Below are 18,926 nucleotides of genomic sequence, written 5' to 3' on the forward strand. Positions count from 1 at the left end.
GAGCTTCAACGTCTCGGAGTTTCGACGCGACCAAGCTTCTTCGTCGCTTCTCGTCATCGGCTTCTCCACCACGGGATCTCTGGTCCAAGTCATCTCCTCCTCGCCGTGATCGGATCTCCAGGCCGTGGTATCCGCCTCCGCCGTCGTGCTCGTCATCTGCTCGTAACGGAGGAATCACGATGCAACAATGGTGGATTTGAGACGTTTTGCACATCTGGTCCTTATTCTTTTGGCTATTTACGAATTGACCCCAAAACTATCAAACGTGCAGAAAGGTCCACCCGAATCAACCCCAAAGTTTCCAATCGTGCGATTTAGCCCAGGCGAATATTCAGAATTTACAACTTTGGTCCCTGGATTCTTGTTAACATCACAGTGGACCCAAAACTTCCAAAATGTGCAATTTAACCCTTGAATTTCGCCCCAAACTTCCAAATGAGCATTCCAACCCCTATGATATGCAAATGAGTATGCAAATACAACACAAAGACCTAAATGCAACCTAAAATGATCATAATAAGCTAAAAAATGAATCTAAAACTTATTAAAATCATGTAATATCATTTCTACCAATGTGTATGCTCTAAGTTACAAAATATTAATAGCATTGAATACAATTCGCAGAAAGAATTTACTATCGCAGTTGTAGAGGCCGTCATTATGGCTACTCACTCTTTTCCTTAAAGTTATATATATTACATTTTTTACACATCTTAATAAAACACATTAAATCTGTATAGTTTTTTGTATTTATTTTTGTTCCATAATTTTAAGCCAATAAAAGTTTAACTAGTGCAATTAATTTTTTTGAAATTTGCAATAGTTAATAAAACATGTATTGAAAATATAAAAGATGAATCTTTTTGAAACAATTTTTTCTCCAGAATATGTAATTTTAAGGAACGGAAGGAGTATATGGTACTTCCTCCATTTCAGATTACTTAAGTAAAATTTTGTTTTAAAATAAGTATCATTTTATAATTTAAATGTAAAATTTATTAATTTTATATTTTAATCTATTTTTTAATTAGTTGAAATGTTGTTAGATGTATTATAAATTATGTTTTTATCTAGTTAATATACAAAATTAAATATTTTCTTAATTCGTGTCTTGGAAATCTAAAACGACAAGTAATCTGAAACGGATAAAATATTTTAAATATAAGAGTTTTTGAGGGAACGCACCTTCGGGATCTTTCATGGCATTGCAAATTTATGACCAAAGTTTCAACTACAGTTACAGTATGTGTAGAAACCGAAAAATTTAGATTTTTACATCCAAAAAGGTATTTTGAGTTATCACATCTCTAATAAAATTTTGGTAGTGTTACATGTTACCTCACATTAAAGAAAGCAACTTAGTGGTTGCAAAAAGTTCAGTCAAAAAAATACTTAATGGTTGCAGATACTTACACGCTCGTAGAGAGGTCTTCGAACCCGTAACCCGAGAGATCTTAGCATTTTAGATCATCAAATGGAATCCAAGAAAAACAACAAACGACAAAAAGTCGTTTTATTGAACAAGAATGATATTGAAGTTGTTCACTAGAGTTTCGTTAACTCAACTGGAAATGATTTTTGATAATTGTAGTATTAAAGATCCTTGGTTTGCGTGATATTGAAACGTAAGTACTACTCCTTCTGTTTCAGAAAGATGTATATTTAAAATTTTTCAAATTTATTAAAAAACATATCATATTTTAATTATCTTATTTTCCGTTATTAGCTATTCCCTATAACTTTTAACCAATAGTATAATTTTAATAAACACAATTATATTTTTTGAAGTTTACAATTTGCAATTAATTTATGCATTAAAAATGTAAAAAATGTATCTTTTTGAAACAAATTTTTGTTTGAAACAAAAATGTAGTAGATCTTTTAGAAATGGAGGAGGTATTACATAATGTGATTTTGGACTTAAAATGATTACTGACTTTGGTTTCAAACTTCCTCGTATTAAAAAAATGTGTAGGCTAAATTTTATTGTGTATCACATATATACTATCTCTTCTGTTTCAGTTTAATTATCGTTGTAGACTAAAATTTTTATTTCAAAATAAGTGTTGTTTTAAAATTTCAATGAAAATTTTATTAAAAATATTCTCCGGCTTATTTTTCTATTGGCTGAAATATAGTTAGATGTACAAATAATGATATTTTTATTTTGAAAATATGCAAAATTAAATATTTTCTTAATATGTACGCATACACCTAAAACAAAAAATAAAATGAAACGGAAAAAGTATATTATAGTGGAAGTATGTTATATGACACACATGGACTTCTTTTTTCAGTGATTGTTAATAAGATTCAAATCAAAAATTATTTCTACAATGACCCTAACTTGAGCTCAAGAGTAATCAGAAAATTATGTTTTTAAAAACAAGAGAGTTTGACTCAAAATCTAACTTGACTGTGATCCCAACCAAGTGACTACGGCATAGGATATCGAGAGCAACCTTCTCTCAAAAGATGAAATTTTATTTCTCATCAGCTTATCAGTGTTTTGATGGATTTGTAATGAATCCATTCTCGCTCCACCATGACGACGTCTGTTCCTTTCCCACCAAAAGTGAATAAATTGTAGCTTAGAAAATATACCTCATAAAAAATATTGAGGTGTTTCGTCCCCGGAAAAGTCCACCAACAATTTGAACATGTGATTCCAATCCCATGAATAATTCCCTCCTAAATTAAAGTAAAAAAAGTAAGTTTCCTATTATCACATATGAACTTCTCTAAACATAATGCTAATTGTGATTTTATATATATGCTATAAATTGTAAGGAATGTGTTGTATTGTTATTTACAATAAAGAGTTGCTATATACAAGAGGTAGTTTCCTAAAGTGAATCGATTATGATCCCCTAATATATTACAGAGAGATATGAGTGTCGCTAATATGCCCCTTAAGATGGAGGAGGAGAAGAGACTCCAATCTTGTTTCGTAGCTCCATAAATCTACCTCGATGTGATGGTTTTATTAAGGCATATGCGAGCTGATCTCGTGTGTTAACATGAGAAACCCACAGTGCTGCCTTATGGACTTGACCGCGAACAGAGTGATAGTCAATGGTGATATGCTTCATGCGAGAGTGACAGAACGGGTTGGCGCATAGAAACGTAGCCCCCATATTATCATATAGAACTATCAGTGAAGCATGTAAGGTGATTCCGAGCTCATATAAGATGTTGCAGATCCAATTGAGTTCAACAACTGTGTTTGCGACATCCCTGTACTCGGCCTCCATCAAAGATCTTGCAACTCATTCTTGTTCTTGGCAGTCCATGATATAGGTTGTTTACCAAGATATATGATGTATGAGTTTGTGGATATTTAGTCATCAAAGTCTCCAGCCCAATCTGTGGCAGAATATGCGTGTAACGTCAATGGATTTTTGGAGCTGAAGAAAGGACCATGACCTGGAGTTCCTAGTAGTTGTCGATACTTAGAAGGATACGCAAGAGATATGCATGACTCGAAAGTTAGCTTTGGCGAGGAGGCCATTAGTGTTATGACTGGCTTGGCATTCATCATGTTATATTTGTGCAGAAGATCAAGTATATATTTGCACTGCGAGAGATGGAGACCATCATCTGTTTGATGAGCTTCAGGTACAAGGAAGTAGTTAAGATCTTCTGGGTCCTTGACTCAGAATCTTTCAGATTGGAGAGCGAGTATGGTTTGAATGTCGGATTTTGAGCTTCATGTTACCAAAATATCATCAACATCGATTAGTAGGTACTAGGTAAACAAACTGATTTTCTCTCTGAAAGACAAATAATGACGTGTATGTGAGGGAGTTGAAGAAGCCCAAGCTGAGGATAAACGTTTTGATTTTGGGGTACCACTCCCTAGGTGCCTTGTTTAGACCATAAATGGCTTTATGCAGATGAAAAACATGGTCGTGTTTGTCAGAGTCAATGAAGCCATGCGGTTGTTCTATGTACACTTCGTTAGTGACAGTTCCTTGAAGGAAGGCGTTGTTGACGTCAAGTTGTTGTATAAGCCATTTGTTTCTTATTGCGATATCAATGACCAACCGCATGATAGTGGATTTGGTTACTGGACTAAACATGTCACTATAACCTAATTGTTGAGTGTAGTCTTTTGATAAAAGTCGCACTATAGGTGTCTTGAGAGTACCGTCTAGATTGAATTTTTTTTGTAAAGCCACCTGCAACCAGTAACATTGTATTGATTTTGTATGGGCACGAGGTCAAATGTTCAGTTGCGTGCAAACTCATCAATTTCAGTTGACACTACACCTCTTAATATTTTATCGCGTAGAGCTTGAGTGAAGTTTCTTGGTTCATACGGTGTTTATGAAGACATAGCAGCTGAATCTTTTTACTTGGGATTCAGTTTGCTGATCAAGTTCTTCCGTCCGGTCTTCATCGGGTGATTGTTTGTTGGAGCTAGGGCTGGAGCAGGTGTGTCAGGCGGTGATGGAACCGGTGCGGCAAGCGGTGCTGGAGCAGATGCTGCCGATATTGAAGAAGGAGATTTGTGTTGAATCGTGATTCTCACTAACTTGAATGGTGGTTGAGATCGATGACGAGTGACTGGAGACCTGCTCAGTAGATGATGTGTTTCTTAAGGACGGTGAAGAAACATGTACTTGCAGATGTGAATTGAAGCTCGAGGATCCCATCGGCTCTACGAGTGGGGCTGAGGGTGTAGGTTGATGGATTGGTATTTGTGTTATTGGTTAGGGTTGGTTGTAGGTTCGGGTGTGGCAGATTGTCTTAGAGGCCGGGTTGATCTGAAGGTAAAGATGATCTCATCAAAACGAACATGCCGTGAGAAATAAATTCGGCCGGTGTTCGGTTGGAGTCAAAGATAGGCACTCTGCGTTGGTGAGTAGCCGATAAAAATACATGGTGTCGAGCTGTCTTCTAGCTTGTGTGAGTTGTATTGTATGAGCCACATGAAACAGATATCTAAAAACCCGAAGCTTGGAGTAGTTTGGTTGGGTTCCAAAGAGTTTATGGTAAGGAGAATCCAAGTAGAGAAATGGTGTCGGCATGCGATTTATGAGGTATGTTGCAGTCGCAAAGGCGTATGAGCAAAACTTCTAAGGAATTGACGCATGAGTAAGCAAGCTGAGGCTGGTTTCAAACAATATGTCGGTGTTTTCTTTCTGCTATCCCGTTGTGTTAGAAAGTATGTGGATGAGTGGTAAAGCGAGATATTCCTACTTCACTGTGAAACTTGCACATAGCCACAAATTTGCCGCCAAAATGCCAATGGTTGTGGATAAGTGATTTTCCACCAAGGTTTTGAACGCTTTGAATGTTCTAAACACTTGCGACATGAGCTTCAATGGATATATCTAGGCGTATCTCATGTAGTGATCGATGAGGGCAAGGTAGTATTTGTAATTATCTATTGAGGTTACTGGTAAACTCTATAAATCAGTATATATGTAATGAAGAGGCCGGGTTGATTGTATGGTATTTTGTAAGAAAGGTAATTTATGAGCTTTATTGATAGTACAATGTGAACATAAAAAGTTTGATGTTACAGATTTTTCATAGAGTAAAGAAAAAATTGAAACAATAGCTTTAAGAATAGAATAAGCAGTATGACCTAAGCGAAAGTGCTAATCATGCATTTTTATTTTGGGTACTGAAGTCGCGAAAAAGACTGAAGAGTGATTGGTTGGGTAGACTACTCGTAGAATTCATTCTTGGTCTTGCCTTGGATCAGTGAAATTTCTGAGCTGAGATCCTTCACTTGAAAGTAAGGAGGGAAAAATTCAACCAAAACCTTGTTAGTATTGCATAGTTTATAAACTAAGATAAAGTTTTTCTGAATATTTATCCAAGACTTTATATGCAAGTTCAATGGTCAAGTATGTGAAGATAGAGAGATAGATCCCATGTGTGTAATAAACAAACCAGAGCCATCTCCTATGACAACCGAATCATCTCCATTGTTTGGTATGTGAATCGTCATGTTGTGGAGATCACTGGTCAAGTGGTGACTGTCAGGAATCTGATCTGTTGAACTGGTTCGAGTACTGAGTCGCCTTTTTTCCATTCCAATTTCCAGTATTGCCATGATTTTGCTGAAAGTGCTGGTTTTTTGGTCTTAAGAGGTCGCCATATGAGCATTTGCAGGTATCATAGCTATGGTGTTCGTCGAGAGAAGTCATCAGTTTGGCCTCCTTATTGATTAACTTTAAATGGATTTCAATGATTGAAGGTGAAGTGTCTCTTCCTTCCATCTGATCTGCGATTGATTTATACTCCTCGAGAAGGCCATTAATAATGTACTCGACTTTGTCTTAATGATCAAGAGGCTTGCCTAGAAGAGCGAGTTGATCAAAGCAACAGGTTAAACCCTGCATATGTATTCATCAATGCTCTTGTCACCTTCGATGTGCTGCTTAAGATGAAGATGTAACTGTTGAATGTGGCCACGGCTGGGAGTAGCGTAGGTTGCGCTGAGAGACTTCCACACTCATGTGAGGATTTGATGTTGGTAACAAGCGCTTGGATGTAGGGGGAGAGTGTGACGGTGAGGCCACTATAAATGACGCGATCTTGCCTTCGCATTTGGTGTTGGCCGGGTTGACTGTGGCCTTGCTATCAGCGTGAATCATTTGAGCATGCGCTTGGATCAACCCAACAAGGTATCCAGAGAGATCATAGCCGTCAAGAAGATTATTGACTTGTACATTCCATGTCATGAACTTGAATTTTGTGATATTGACCATGTTGACATTGAGGAGACTCTGAGTTGAGTCGATGGTTTCAGCGTTTGCGGCTATGGAAGAGGTTGTGAAAGTTTGAAAGAGAACAAGGTTGCAGCCAAAAGAAAAATTAGGGTAATCATAAGGCTCCGATTATCATGTAATAAATGTGTTGTATTATTCTTTACAATAGAGAGTTGTTATATACAAGAGGTAGTTTCTTAAAATGAAAGGATTGTGAGCCCGTAATATACTACAGAGAAATAAGAGTATAGTTGATATAAATTATTCTAAATTTTAAAATAAATGACGTATTCGATCAATCAATATATACATTGATTGATAGAAATCTTCACACTGATGTATTTGATCAATCAATATCATTTGATATATATATATACTAGGGTCGGCCCGCCATATTAGTTAATTTGATATTCACTATTCGAGTTGAAATTTGTTTTAAGATTCAAAAATTTGGTTAGCTGTTATGTGTTACTTATTAGTATGCGGTGGTATAGTTGTTTTTTGATTATTCTTGCTTTGGTATTGTATCAAATTAAATAATTGTCTAACTCATAATTATAGATGTACAAATGTGGATTTGTGATAAAATTTGATGACAATACTGTTTTTTTTTAATTCTTATTCACAGTGGAGTGTGCATGTGTCAGAAAGAGGCCTATAACAACTTTTATGTTTTTGCGTATGGATTTTAAATATATATTATTTTATATAATGCATACTTGCTCTACAACATTTCCTTGTAGACTAAAAAAACTGTTTTCTATATTTTTAAAAGAGAAAATATTTAGTCTAGAATATAACATGGACATATGTATTGACTATATATAGAAGTTAGATGTTATTTTAAAATGACATATGTATAGAGGTTTTTCAACCATTACTTCAGTGGCACAAAACATTTATAAATGTAAATACTTTCTTTTAAAAGCAAAACTAATAAAAGCGTGTACAACAAATGTATTTTGATATATATTATATGCATCAAGTTATAAAGGTTGAAAGCATTGCAAAACTGTTTGGAGCAAAGTTTTTAACTTCACGATCTTCATCTTGACGTCAGTTCAGTGTCGGCCCTGGCCACAAGCAGAAGTAGCTTGGACTTCCAGCCGACACGATAATAAGTATTTTCGCGGCCACATATTTATAAAAAGTGACTTTAGCCTAGTGGTTCTAAGAGAAATTACCAGTGCTAGAGGTGTTGGGTTCAGTTACCCATGACTGCATTCATTTATTTTGGCCTCAAATATAAAATGGGATACGTCTCACTCCCATAACGCACGACTTGATGACGTGGCATCACAGGAGAGAAGCGAACATATTTATATATATTTAGATATCTTACTATAAATTAATTGAGAAGTCACTTAAATGACTTTTACTTAGGTTGTCATTCATAGGTGAAGTTTTGAATTAATTCTCTTAATTTGATTAATTGTTGGTATTTGAATTTTTATTTATTTAATTAAAGATTTTAAAAGAAAACTAATCCTAGAACTTCCTAATCTAATCTATATTACCATACAAACAATTAAACATTTTAAAGATAGAAGAATTAACATAATTTGTTTATAGAAACAATTAAATATATAGATTATATTATAGAAATTGAAAATATAAACTTTTAATACATATGGTACGATAGAAATAATTATATAAACGATTTTAACATATTTATGTTAATAGTAGATACAATAAAGTATAGATTACATAAAACAAATTAACCTAAACCTAATAATATTTTGTTATATTCACTATATATATTTTGTTTTTCAATAATGTGTCCAATGAATGCAAAACAGTCAAATATACAATTTAAAAAATATTCAATCATTTTTGAGTGACAAATGTTGATTATATAGTTGAATTATTACTTTAAAAAATGATTAAAGTATTTGTATATTTTAAAACAGGAAAATATATAATAAGTCTTTTAAAATAATATTAATAAATAAAAATATTTATTAGAATATAAAATTGAAAAATTGGAACATTATACTAATACAAGACTAAATTTAATATACTCTATTAATATAATTCTTATAGCCTTGATTATAATAAAATTATATGGTAAATTTTTAAAACAATATTAATCAATGAAAAAGTTTATTATAATATAAATTAAAAAACGAGAACAATATATTAATACAAAACTAGAGTTAAGACTCTTTTGATATAGTTTTGATTATAATAAAATTGACATGCTTATTTTGTAATAGAAAAAGAGAGAATGCATATACAAAACATCAGTGAAGAATATTAAAACTTGTTTGTTTTATTCTTGGTTGTATTATTTGTTATTTTATACTTTTATGTACTTAATTTCTTATATGTTTGCCGAAATACATGTTGTTTATGTATTACTATAATTGTTAATTAATTATTTGTTACTATTTTAGTTTTAAATAAAATAAAGTGGTAAAAAATTATGCAAAAATAAAAAGTGATATAAAATATGTTTTTTCATTAATTTTTGATTTTTTTATTAATAAAAAATTATGTCATAAAAGACTTTTTGGAAACTTATAATAAAATTCATAGAATTAACAATATATGTCAATAATCTTCTAAGATTCTACAATACCAAATTTTAATTTTCAATCTATTTAAAATAAAAAGATTATCTTTACTACTTATGATTATTACTCAAAATTATAAAATTATAAACATAATATGTAATTTTCATAAAATATTTATACCCGCGAAATCGCGGACAACTACCTAATATATATTTATATCAAAGTGCTAAAATAATTTGAATATTGTCTTGAAGATTTCTGGGAATTCATGTAAATATTAAAATATTTTGAAATTGAAATCACTTAAGCAGAACACAACATAAAAAATGAACTATATTTTAAAGTAATTGAAATAACTAGAAGTCCAGAACTCGTATATATATATATCAACATAACTAACAAATATTCAAATAAATAAATTTTAGTGTTAAAAAAAGTAGTCCTTTCGTTTTATTTTAAATGTTGATTTAAATCTATGTACACATATTAAAAAGTTAATTTTTATATATTTTAAAAATAAAAATATCAGTACATATACATTTAACCATATTACAATCAATAAAAAATAAACTAGATGATATGAAATATGTTAATTTTATATTAAAATTAAAAATAATACTTATTTAATAACAAAGTTTTTATTACAACAATAATTAATATAAAACGAAGAGAAACAAATATTTTATTGAAAATATTATCAAGATCGCTACCCCAAAATTTAAACGAATATTTAGAAAATCCAAATAGGGTCGATAGTGATTGTGAGAGAAAGCTGGCAGGGACCATTATTCCGCAACCTGTTGGTTGTCACCCTTATTCTCGTCGATAATTATTCACATACTCCATGGGTCACTACTCTTTCTCTTTTCTTATTTTCGTTTTTTCAATACTCTTGTTAATAATATATACGCTTTCATTCTTTTCAATTTTGCTGAACTAGCACAAGAATCATAATCATGATAGCGAATAATGGATATTCACACTACATCTTTATGTTATAATCAAGAGATTTGAAATCAAACTTAAGATAAATGTAATACGAAAGAAATTGTGCATTTGTAAACGATACTCCCTAGACAAAGCTAAATCGAATTTGATGTACACTTTGATTGTTTACTAAATCCTTTAAATATATTTTAAAGCAAAACTGAACTGGACCAAACTTAATGCAGTGAAACAAACTAAACCATACTAGTATTGATTACAATTTAAATAACTGAATGGATTTTGATTATATGAATGATAGTTGTTAATTTAGGATAATTTCCTAATTTTTAATTATTTTTTATAATCCAAAACCGAACTAAAGAGAAAAAAGGAACCAAATAGCCTAGTAGCTGATCAAACTGGACCCCAAAGAATTATGTCCAGTCCACCTCTACATCCATCCTGAACCAATATCCAACAACCTCAACCAACATGACATAATCTGACAGCTACAATTTGAAGTTTCTCATATTTGTGTTTATGCGGTTTCGAATGTTAACCACGAACTAATTCCATAATCTAAGTATTTGTTACGTGTGTACATGTTAGTTATGCTGTATATAAAATAATTTCTAATCCATCTCTATTTTAGATATTTTATTATTACAGAAAAAGACACAACCAAAATATTTATCACCTACGTGAACCGAGAAGTGGCTATTATATACATTAATTTATCATAAAACTATATATATGTTTATATCTGTGATTTTTTTTTTTTTGTGAATCTGAATCCTTATAAGTCTGAGAAAATAAAAATTATCTTTATCATTTTTGGTCGAAAATGAATGTTTATCATAAGAAAATGAATTCGAATATTTCCAAATACTGGAAATCATATTGTTTTGTCAATATCTTGAACATATAATTAAAATTATTTGGAAATATATAATATAAGAGAATGATAATGGGGGTTACTCTGGGGACGTCCATGTGTTCACATTATTGCAGTTCACGTGCATTTGCTTGTCCACTACCACCAGCTTTCTCCTAATTTTTATTTCTCTGCAAATACTATGATTATTATCTTTTAAAATTATCAAAAGCCAGTAGGTCAAACTCTTCCTATTCGATGGTAGTTTTTTTTACCAAAGGGTTCTTTTAATATTCTTAGAACAAAGTTTTTTTTTTTTTGAGAAAGGGCTTCTTACAACAAAGTTGGAATTTAAATTTTGTGAGTATAACATTCTTTATATACTATAAATATATACCTTTGAAAGGTTTACATGTTGTAGTTTCATTTTGTTTTGGGGTGCAAGATGCCCACGATCATTCGTTTTTCAATTTTGATGAAATTTTATAGTTGAGTTTGGGTGAATCGAGAACCACATAACATAGGCTAAGAATTGGAGATGGGAAAAATGGTGGGCCGCATACTAACGATGGACCATCCACCTTTGACTTCTATTCACAAAGAAATTACAAAACATAAATATTTGATGGAGTATACACTAGTAGTTAAAAATAGTGGATGTCATACCTAAAATATAAAGAAACGCCTTTTACTAATAAAAGAAAGAATTTCTACACTTTGTGAGTCTTGCACACATTTTTAGGATAATAATAATATATGAACTAGTTAAATAACAAATATAATAATATGAAAAACTATCATGATATATCTTCAATTATTTTTTTTAACTACTATAATTTTAATTCTTGCACATAGTGATTTATCATTAAAAAAATTATTTTATGTAATGTATTTCTAAATTATATTTCTAAAATTAAAAAATATTTATGATTTTTAATTCATATTTGTAACAATTTAAAATTGTTAATATATTATACTATTTATTATTAATATTTATTTATTTTAAATAACTATAGTTAATATGTAATGTATATAAAATATTAAATAATTTTCTTAACTAATAAATAATTTAAAATTTAATATAATTAATGATAATATTTAAATTAGTTATTATAACTAGTTTATAGTTGCTTTCTAAATTTTAAAACAACTATTTTAATTATAAAATAAATAACATATAGATTTTATTATCTTTTATTTAAAATTTATATAATACTTTAAACCACTTTTTATCCACTTTTACCATTCAAATATATGTTTTGAACCGCTAAATCCGCTAGATCCGCATTTGTACCACTAGATCCGCTAGATCCGCTTAAGTTCCATTTGATTTACTTGATCCGCTAGATCCGCAACTATCGATCCGCTTTCTCCATTCGAAGTCATAATATTCAATATTCGTTTAGTCATCTTTTTGTGTTAGGAATACTTATTTTTCTATTCAATATTCGTTTTGTTTTGAAACTAACCAATATTTTGCATTCAATATTCGTTTTTATTAAATAAAACTAATTTGTACCATGATCATGAAGCATCGAAGTACTAACGAAAAGAAGAATTTTTAATTTTTTTGCTTTTGTACCAAAACATAAGGATTAACAATTAAATATTACATTTCTTAGATTGATATGCCCTTCACTTCAGATTACATTATTATTTAATTATTAGAATTCGTCAATATTTACTGTTTATTAAATTAGCTATGGGTACAAAGTCAGTTAGTAGATTTTTTTTTGTTTTTTGAACAATACTTATTTTGTAATATTTTTATTTAAAATGAATATTAATTTGAAATGAAGAAATTAAAAATATCAAAATTGATACTGATATGCTTTATTAGTGTATATAAATAGAAAAATTGGATAAAACCTTGTAAAACAATTAAAAATAGAAAAATAGAAAAATGAAGAATAAAAGAAGAGGGTGGGGGAAGGAAGCACTCGTGCGGGTGCGGGAGGACGTAACGGCGTCCCAATGATTGTCGACATGAGGCAAGCAGAACGTGGGAGGGCGCCACGTGGCATGTACACTTGTGGGAGTTGAAAGTGATATGACGAGACGAGAGTGAGCTGTGATATAAATGCTCTTACCAAACATTTAGAGCATTTTCAATCCCACTACAAAATGAAGTGGATTATATACTCCCTCCGTTTCGTTATGTAATTAGTTTTGCTTAAAAGCACGGCTATTAAGAAACTTCAACTTTTTCTAAAACAACAATAAAAACGTTTTTGTATTTATTGCACACATTCATTTTGTCTGCAACATTTAATTAGAAAGAGATTATTGTTAGTAATAAAATTAATAAAAAATAATATCAACAATCACACGTTTGAGTTTTCTAAAAACTTTTTTACAACATTTTGAAGCCAAATTTTTGTATAACTAATTTAAACTAAAAAATCAAAATTTTATGATGGAGCCAAAGTAAAACTTTTGAACAGTTTGTAATATGCTTATTTAAGCTTCAATTTCTTTGTCGGGATGAAGCTCTCCAATATCATAATGCATCTTGTTCAAGTCAAATGGCCGAGTGAACATCTGGAGGTTTGATTGTGTTTTGTTGATTTTTTTTAACATTTTCTGTTTTGTATTCTTTTTAACTTTTTTCTTCATTTTGATCCATAGTTTTATGAAGAAAAAATAGATCGAAGAAAGTAAATCAAAAAGAAAAACTAATGGAGTAAGACAACATTTACGGTGGTATTTATAGTGAATTTAGAAATAGATTTTTTGGTAACTAGTAGTAAATATTAGTTGACTGACATTGTAAGTTGTGTTTAAAAAATTGAAAACTAACGACAAGGCCTTTAAGTTTTTTAGTGGAATATTGTATATTTATTGTTTTGGGTTCCGAGAACAACTTATATTATGAAACAAATATTTTTTGGCAAAACTGCTTACATAACGAAACGGAGGGAGTAGTAAATTTTGCAGTGAGATTAAAGATGCTTTTAGTTTTCTCCTTAAAACCACCACCACTTTTTTCTTTCATGAAAAGGCAAATTTTTTTCCTTTTTGTTTATGGCATTATCAAAAACGAAATATATGATTATTTTTTAATTTTTTTGTAAACATTTTGCTTAATTTAAATAAAAAGATCAAATTTTTTACAAAAATTATAGATTCTAATATATTTTTGTCCGAAAAATATATCAAACAAGTAAAACCCAACAACCTTGTTTAAAGTCCAAATAGGAAGCCCAAGAGTGATAGAAGAAGAAAGCCTTAGTTTCCAGTAGGCCTGGACGTTCGGGTATCCGTTGGCATTCGGATCGGATTTTTCGGATTTTCGGATTTTTGGGTTTACGTTCCTAGGTCCCATACTAAAATTTTATTAGTAAGGGTCGGGTTCGGATAATAACACTTCGGATTCGGTTCAAAATTGTATTGCGTCTTAAAATCCATAAAGTAATCATATATCATACGGATTCGGGTTATACCGGTTCGGTTCAGATATAACTGAAGAAAAAAAAAATTAAAGCAAAACATAAAGAAAAACATCTAAATTAAATAAAAATTAATATATCACACATAAAACTGATAAATAACAATAAAATGTTAAATCAAGCATGAAAACAAACATTATTTGTAAACAATATGTATTACCTTATAAAGAGTAGATTTTTTATTTCAATTAGCAAATTATTAAATACTTATTTATAACTAATTGTCTACTTAAATTATTTATTAAAAATTTAATATTTATTATTATATATCATATAACCACAAATATTGAATTTAATAATTGAAATACTTATATATATTTTAAAATATTTATATTAACTATTAGTTTCAAATTTTTTGGGTTACCCGTTCGGGTTCGGTTAATAACACTTCGGGTTCGGATATTTTTTGTACCACCCTACAAGATATGTTCGGTATTTTTACATTTTGGATCGGATAACGGGTCGGATTTTTCGGTTCGGGTTCGGTTCGGATTTCGGGTTTCGGATTTTATGCCCAGGCCTAGTTTCCAGCATTGGAGATTTCAAAGAGAATCAGCCATTCCGAAACCAACTCTGCAACATGGTCGAAGATCTTGTGGGGTTGGAATTACGAAACGATTGGAGCTTGTTCCTTAGTTATCTATCCAGAAGTTTGAAGACTTGATCAGTCGATCGGAAAATATGAAAGTGAAGGCGCACGTTTATTTCTCCCCAAATCCAGAACAAGGTTGATTGCCATGCAAGAAGGGAGAGAAGCCTTTGCGGTAGTGGTGAAAGGAGAGTAGTCATTTGATTTAGTGTGGCCTGCCAACTTCGATGAGGTGTGAGTTGTAGTGTTCTTGCTACCTTTCCCCATAAGTCGATGCTGAAGTTACATGAGAAGTAGAGGTAATCTCGTGATTCCTGATGTGAATTGCAGAGCAAGCAACAATCATCCACTTGAATCCCCCACTGTAAGAGCATGTCCCGTGTCGGGTTCCTGTTCTGGATCACTAACCAAGTATAAAAGCTGTGACGAGCGAGGAACGGCCCTAGAGATCCAAACAACAGTATGCAAGTACATGCACGCATCACGTATGTTTAAAATCATTTTTTTCTTGCAAGACAAAACGAGAGAAAGGTTCGTAGCATATGTATTATTCGTCCATTTAAATTATGTATTTCATTGCAATACAGCAATAGAAACAAGTGTACAAGAAAGCTTCTTTTTTTTTGTTAAAGTGTGTCAAATATTTTTAATACTTTACATTTCGATTCAAAGTATCGGGTTAGAAAACGTTTTGTTTTTTCTTTTTTTTTTGAAAAAGGTTTTACGTTTTGTTTTTTATGTGTACGGTGTAATGGTATAGTCTTAGCACCAAAAACCCCCGGTATAATATGGTATCCTCAAAATAACAAAAGCTCGTAATTTAGTAGTTTGTATTGATGTTGTAGATGTGGTATAGTTTAAATTGACACAGAAATATATGTACCTGTGTGTGAATTGTAGAATACTCAAACATAATTTGGAATTATGTAAATTAGTAAAGTGAGTCAAGACACTGACATAAAAAATTGTTCAGCAATTCTATCGTTTGATGGATGCTAATTCTACCTCATGCATTGTTTTACTTCATGATTACATACACATATGATCATGTACCGTCTAAATCAAATTAGAAAAAATTAAAATTTAAGGTTAAGATGTGAAGAAGGGGTGCATGGAGGTTCCCCCACATCGACCTACAAAGTTATGATTGAAATTCAATCATTGCTCACGAGCGCAACAACCCGTCTCCCGCTCTTTGATTCATTTCTTTATCTCTGTCATTCCAAATTTACTCGGTATATGTTTAAGTATTCACACATCAAATAATATAAGCCCACTACTTTTGAAACTAGTTGCTCACAATGTTTGACTCTTTCCCTTCTATGGTCTTTTCTCCTTTACCTTTTTTTCAGAAAGACTTTGCTAGAATCTATACTATACTAAAAAGAACTAATAAAACCTTCTAAAGCTGTCCACGCCACTTATTAAATTTAGCCAATCAGAACATTTCAATTAAAACTTTGGGCTTTTGTTTCTAATGTGCCTATATTAAGAGAAAAATGCCCAACGACAGTGGGTCAAGAGAGTGTTATCAGCCCAGTTCGAATAAAAAGCAATTAGCCCAATTCAAAAAGAGCTTCCAACCCTACTATGGATCCACGCCGTCTCTTCTCCTCCCCCACTTCGTCTTCTCCGCTTGAAACTTTCTCGGCTGAGTTCTCATCGATTCACTTTCACACATTCAATTTTCGACTCCCGATGCTGTCGGGTATCTCGCCGGAGAACAAGTTCGACGACAAGTAATCGAAGTGGGTATTGGTCCTTTGATGAGATTATCCGATAAGTCGATGAATGTGAGATTCGAGTGGAAGGATTTTGGGATGTTCCCGGAGAGATTGGCGTGGGAGATGGTGAGGGAGACGATGTCGTGCATGTTCCCGAGGATGACGAATAGCCCCGAGGTGGAGACGGGGACGGAGGAGACAGTGAGGTCGGTGAGGTTGACGAGGCGAGCGAGGGAGAGTCCCGAGAGGCGGGGGAAGGAGGAGACGGGGGAGAAGGAGTGGAGCGAGTCCGGGAGGTGAGGGGGAGGGGAGAGGGAAGGGCAGTTGTGGAAAGAGAGGGAGGTGAGGGAGGGGGAGAGGGCTTTGAGGGCTGTGGAGGAGATGGAGAGATCGGAGGAGCAGTTTGTGAAGGAGAGGGAGGTGACGAGGCGGAATGGGGAGCCGGTGTCGCAGGTTACGACGGTGGTGGCGGGTTTTTTGGAGGAGGGGTGGTGGTGGTTGCAGGGGTTCTTGAGGGTGAGGATGTTGAGGGATTCGAGGGCTTTGAGCTGCTTTGGGTCGAGTGGGGAGGTGGAGGATGTGCGAGGGGGAGTGGGGGAGGTGCGTGGGACCAGGACCGGCTTTAGGGGTGTGCGAGGAGTGCTTAAGCACAGGCTCTTAAATTTGTTCTTAAATTTCCTTAAGATTTAGGGCCCAAAAATTTATAAAAATATCATTATCCAACAAATATGCACAAGGGAAAGGACCGAAGAAAGTTCAGAGTTATGGGTATATATCACTGGGGAAGAAGAAGCCAGAAACACGTGTCTTTACCTTGGTGAATTTGTAAATCAAAAATATCTTCAATCCACAAACTTTTAACATGTCATTGTTTTAATTATTTTAAATAATGTGTATATATTTATTTTAATATATAGCACAGGGCCTATGGAAGTCTTGAGCCGGGTCTGCGTGGGACGGGAGAGATGGTTGGAGATGGGGTTGGGGAGAGGGAAAGGAGCGGCTGAGATAGTGGCTGAGAAGAGGAGTAACGGTAACAGAAGTAAATGCTAAGTCTTGGTGTAGAAGACATGTAATGGAATAATACCAGTCTTTGTGAAAATGGGGGTTTTTACGTAGTCTTTGTGAAAATGGAATAATACCAATCAATGGTGCGAAAGAACTTGCTCATGAGATCATGCAGAGAAGGTAAGAAGACAATCTAGACTGATAATATAGATTTTCACGTAAAAGCAGCAGAATCTATCAATTAACGACAAGAATAATCTCATTTCCAAATATTAAAAAAACTAAAATAAAAGAATTAACAGAAGTATTGAATAGCATAAATTAAGGCTTTATAGAACAAGTCAAACCCAAGAGAGTAAATGTTATTTTCTTCCAATAACGTAAAAAATATATTCTCATATCTTAACCATTAACATCCTTCTTCAATCTTCCTCCGAGAGAATTAAATTTCCAAAGTTTCGTCATAAGAAAAAGTGGAAAGACACTATTTCTAAAAACACTACAGAAAAACCCAGCTTTCTGTTTCATATTATCAAAATCAATAGTGAAATCACCATAGGAACTGTCTACCAAGCTCTAACCAAAGCACTACTCCAAAAGACTACGTAAGTGTAAGAAATTCTTTTACAAGCCAACAGAATACAAATCTTAATATGGCTCTCTATCTGACAATTGGTTTTCTTCTAAGGTCCAGATATGAAAGGAATGGAGAACCCACCTCCTACACCCCCTTTGGAAACTGCAGGTACGTGTATTATATAGAAAAACTAGGATCGGCCCGTCCTACGGGCGGGATGTGTTACATTTATATTTTATGTACAAATATATGATTGTTAATATGCAAATCCAATGGTAGAGGTTGGTTTGCAATTTGATGTTGTAGGTTGTTTGTTTGTGTAAAGTTAAATCGATGGATGGACAATTGAAAATGAAAATCATGTTTTTTATATTATTTTGAGTTTTTATAGTTGGGCTTTATTATTTAATCAAGTGTGGTTCTGCTGCATATAATAGAGTGCGATTTTGGTCGAGCGAGTGCATTGGTGGAAATAACATGAGTTTTATAGGTTAGCTATTGTTGCGGACCTCCTGATTTATATTATTGAGTCCG

The 18,926-nt window shown here is 32.6% G+C and overlaps 1 protein-coding gene across 1 annotated transcript; it reads left to right on the forward strand.

The window, feature by feature from the left end:
• Positions 1-16,870: 16,870 nt before the first annotated feature.
• LOC125578178 (glycine-rich cell wall structural protein 1.0-like) lies at positions 16,871-17,433 on the forward strand. The gene is made up of 2 exons (XM_048740515.1): positions 16,871-16,933; positions 16,978-17,433. Exons 1-2 carry the CDS (start codon positions 16,871-16,873, stop codon positions 17,431-17,433), a joined length of 519 nt encoding a protein of 172 aa, XP_048596472.1.
• The last annotated feature ends 1,493 nt before the right edge of the window (positions 17,434-18,926 follow it).

Source organism: Brassica napus, chromosome A9 (assembly GCF_020379485.1).
Source record: "Brassica napus cultivar Da-Ae chromosome A9, Da-Ae, whole genome shotgun sequence".
Classification (NCBI taxonomy): domain Eukaryota; kingdom Viridiplantae; phylum Streptophyta; class Magnoliopsida; order Brassicales; family Brassicaceae; genus Brassica; species Brassica napus.

Excerpts from the sequence above, each read along its gene's own strand:
- LOC125578178 (XM_048740515.1), top strand. The coding sequence starts at position 16,871 with ATGAATGTGAGATTCGAGTGGAAGGATTTTGGGATGTTCCCGGAGAGA. Across the intron at positions 16,934-16,977 it reads AGAGATTGGCGTGGGAGATG|CCCCGAGGTGGAGACGGGGA; the intron begins GTGAGGGAGACG and ends GATGACGAATAG.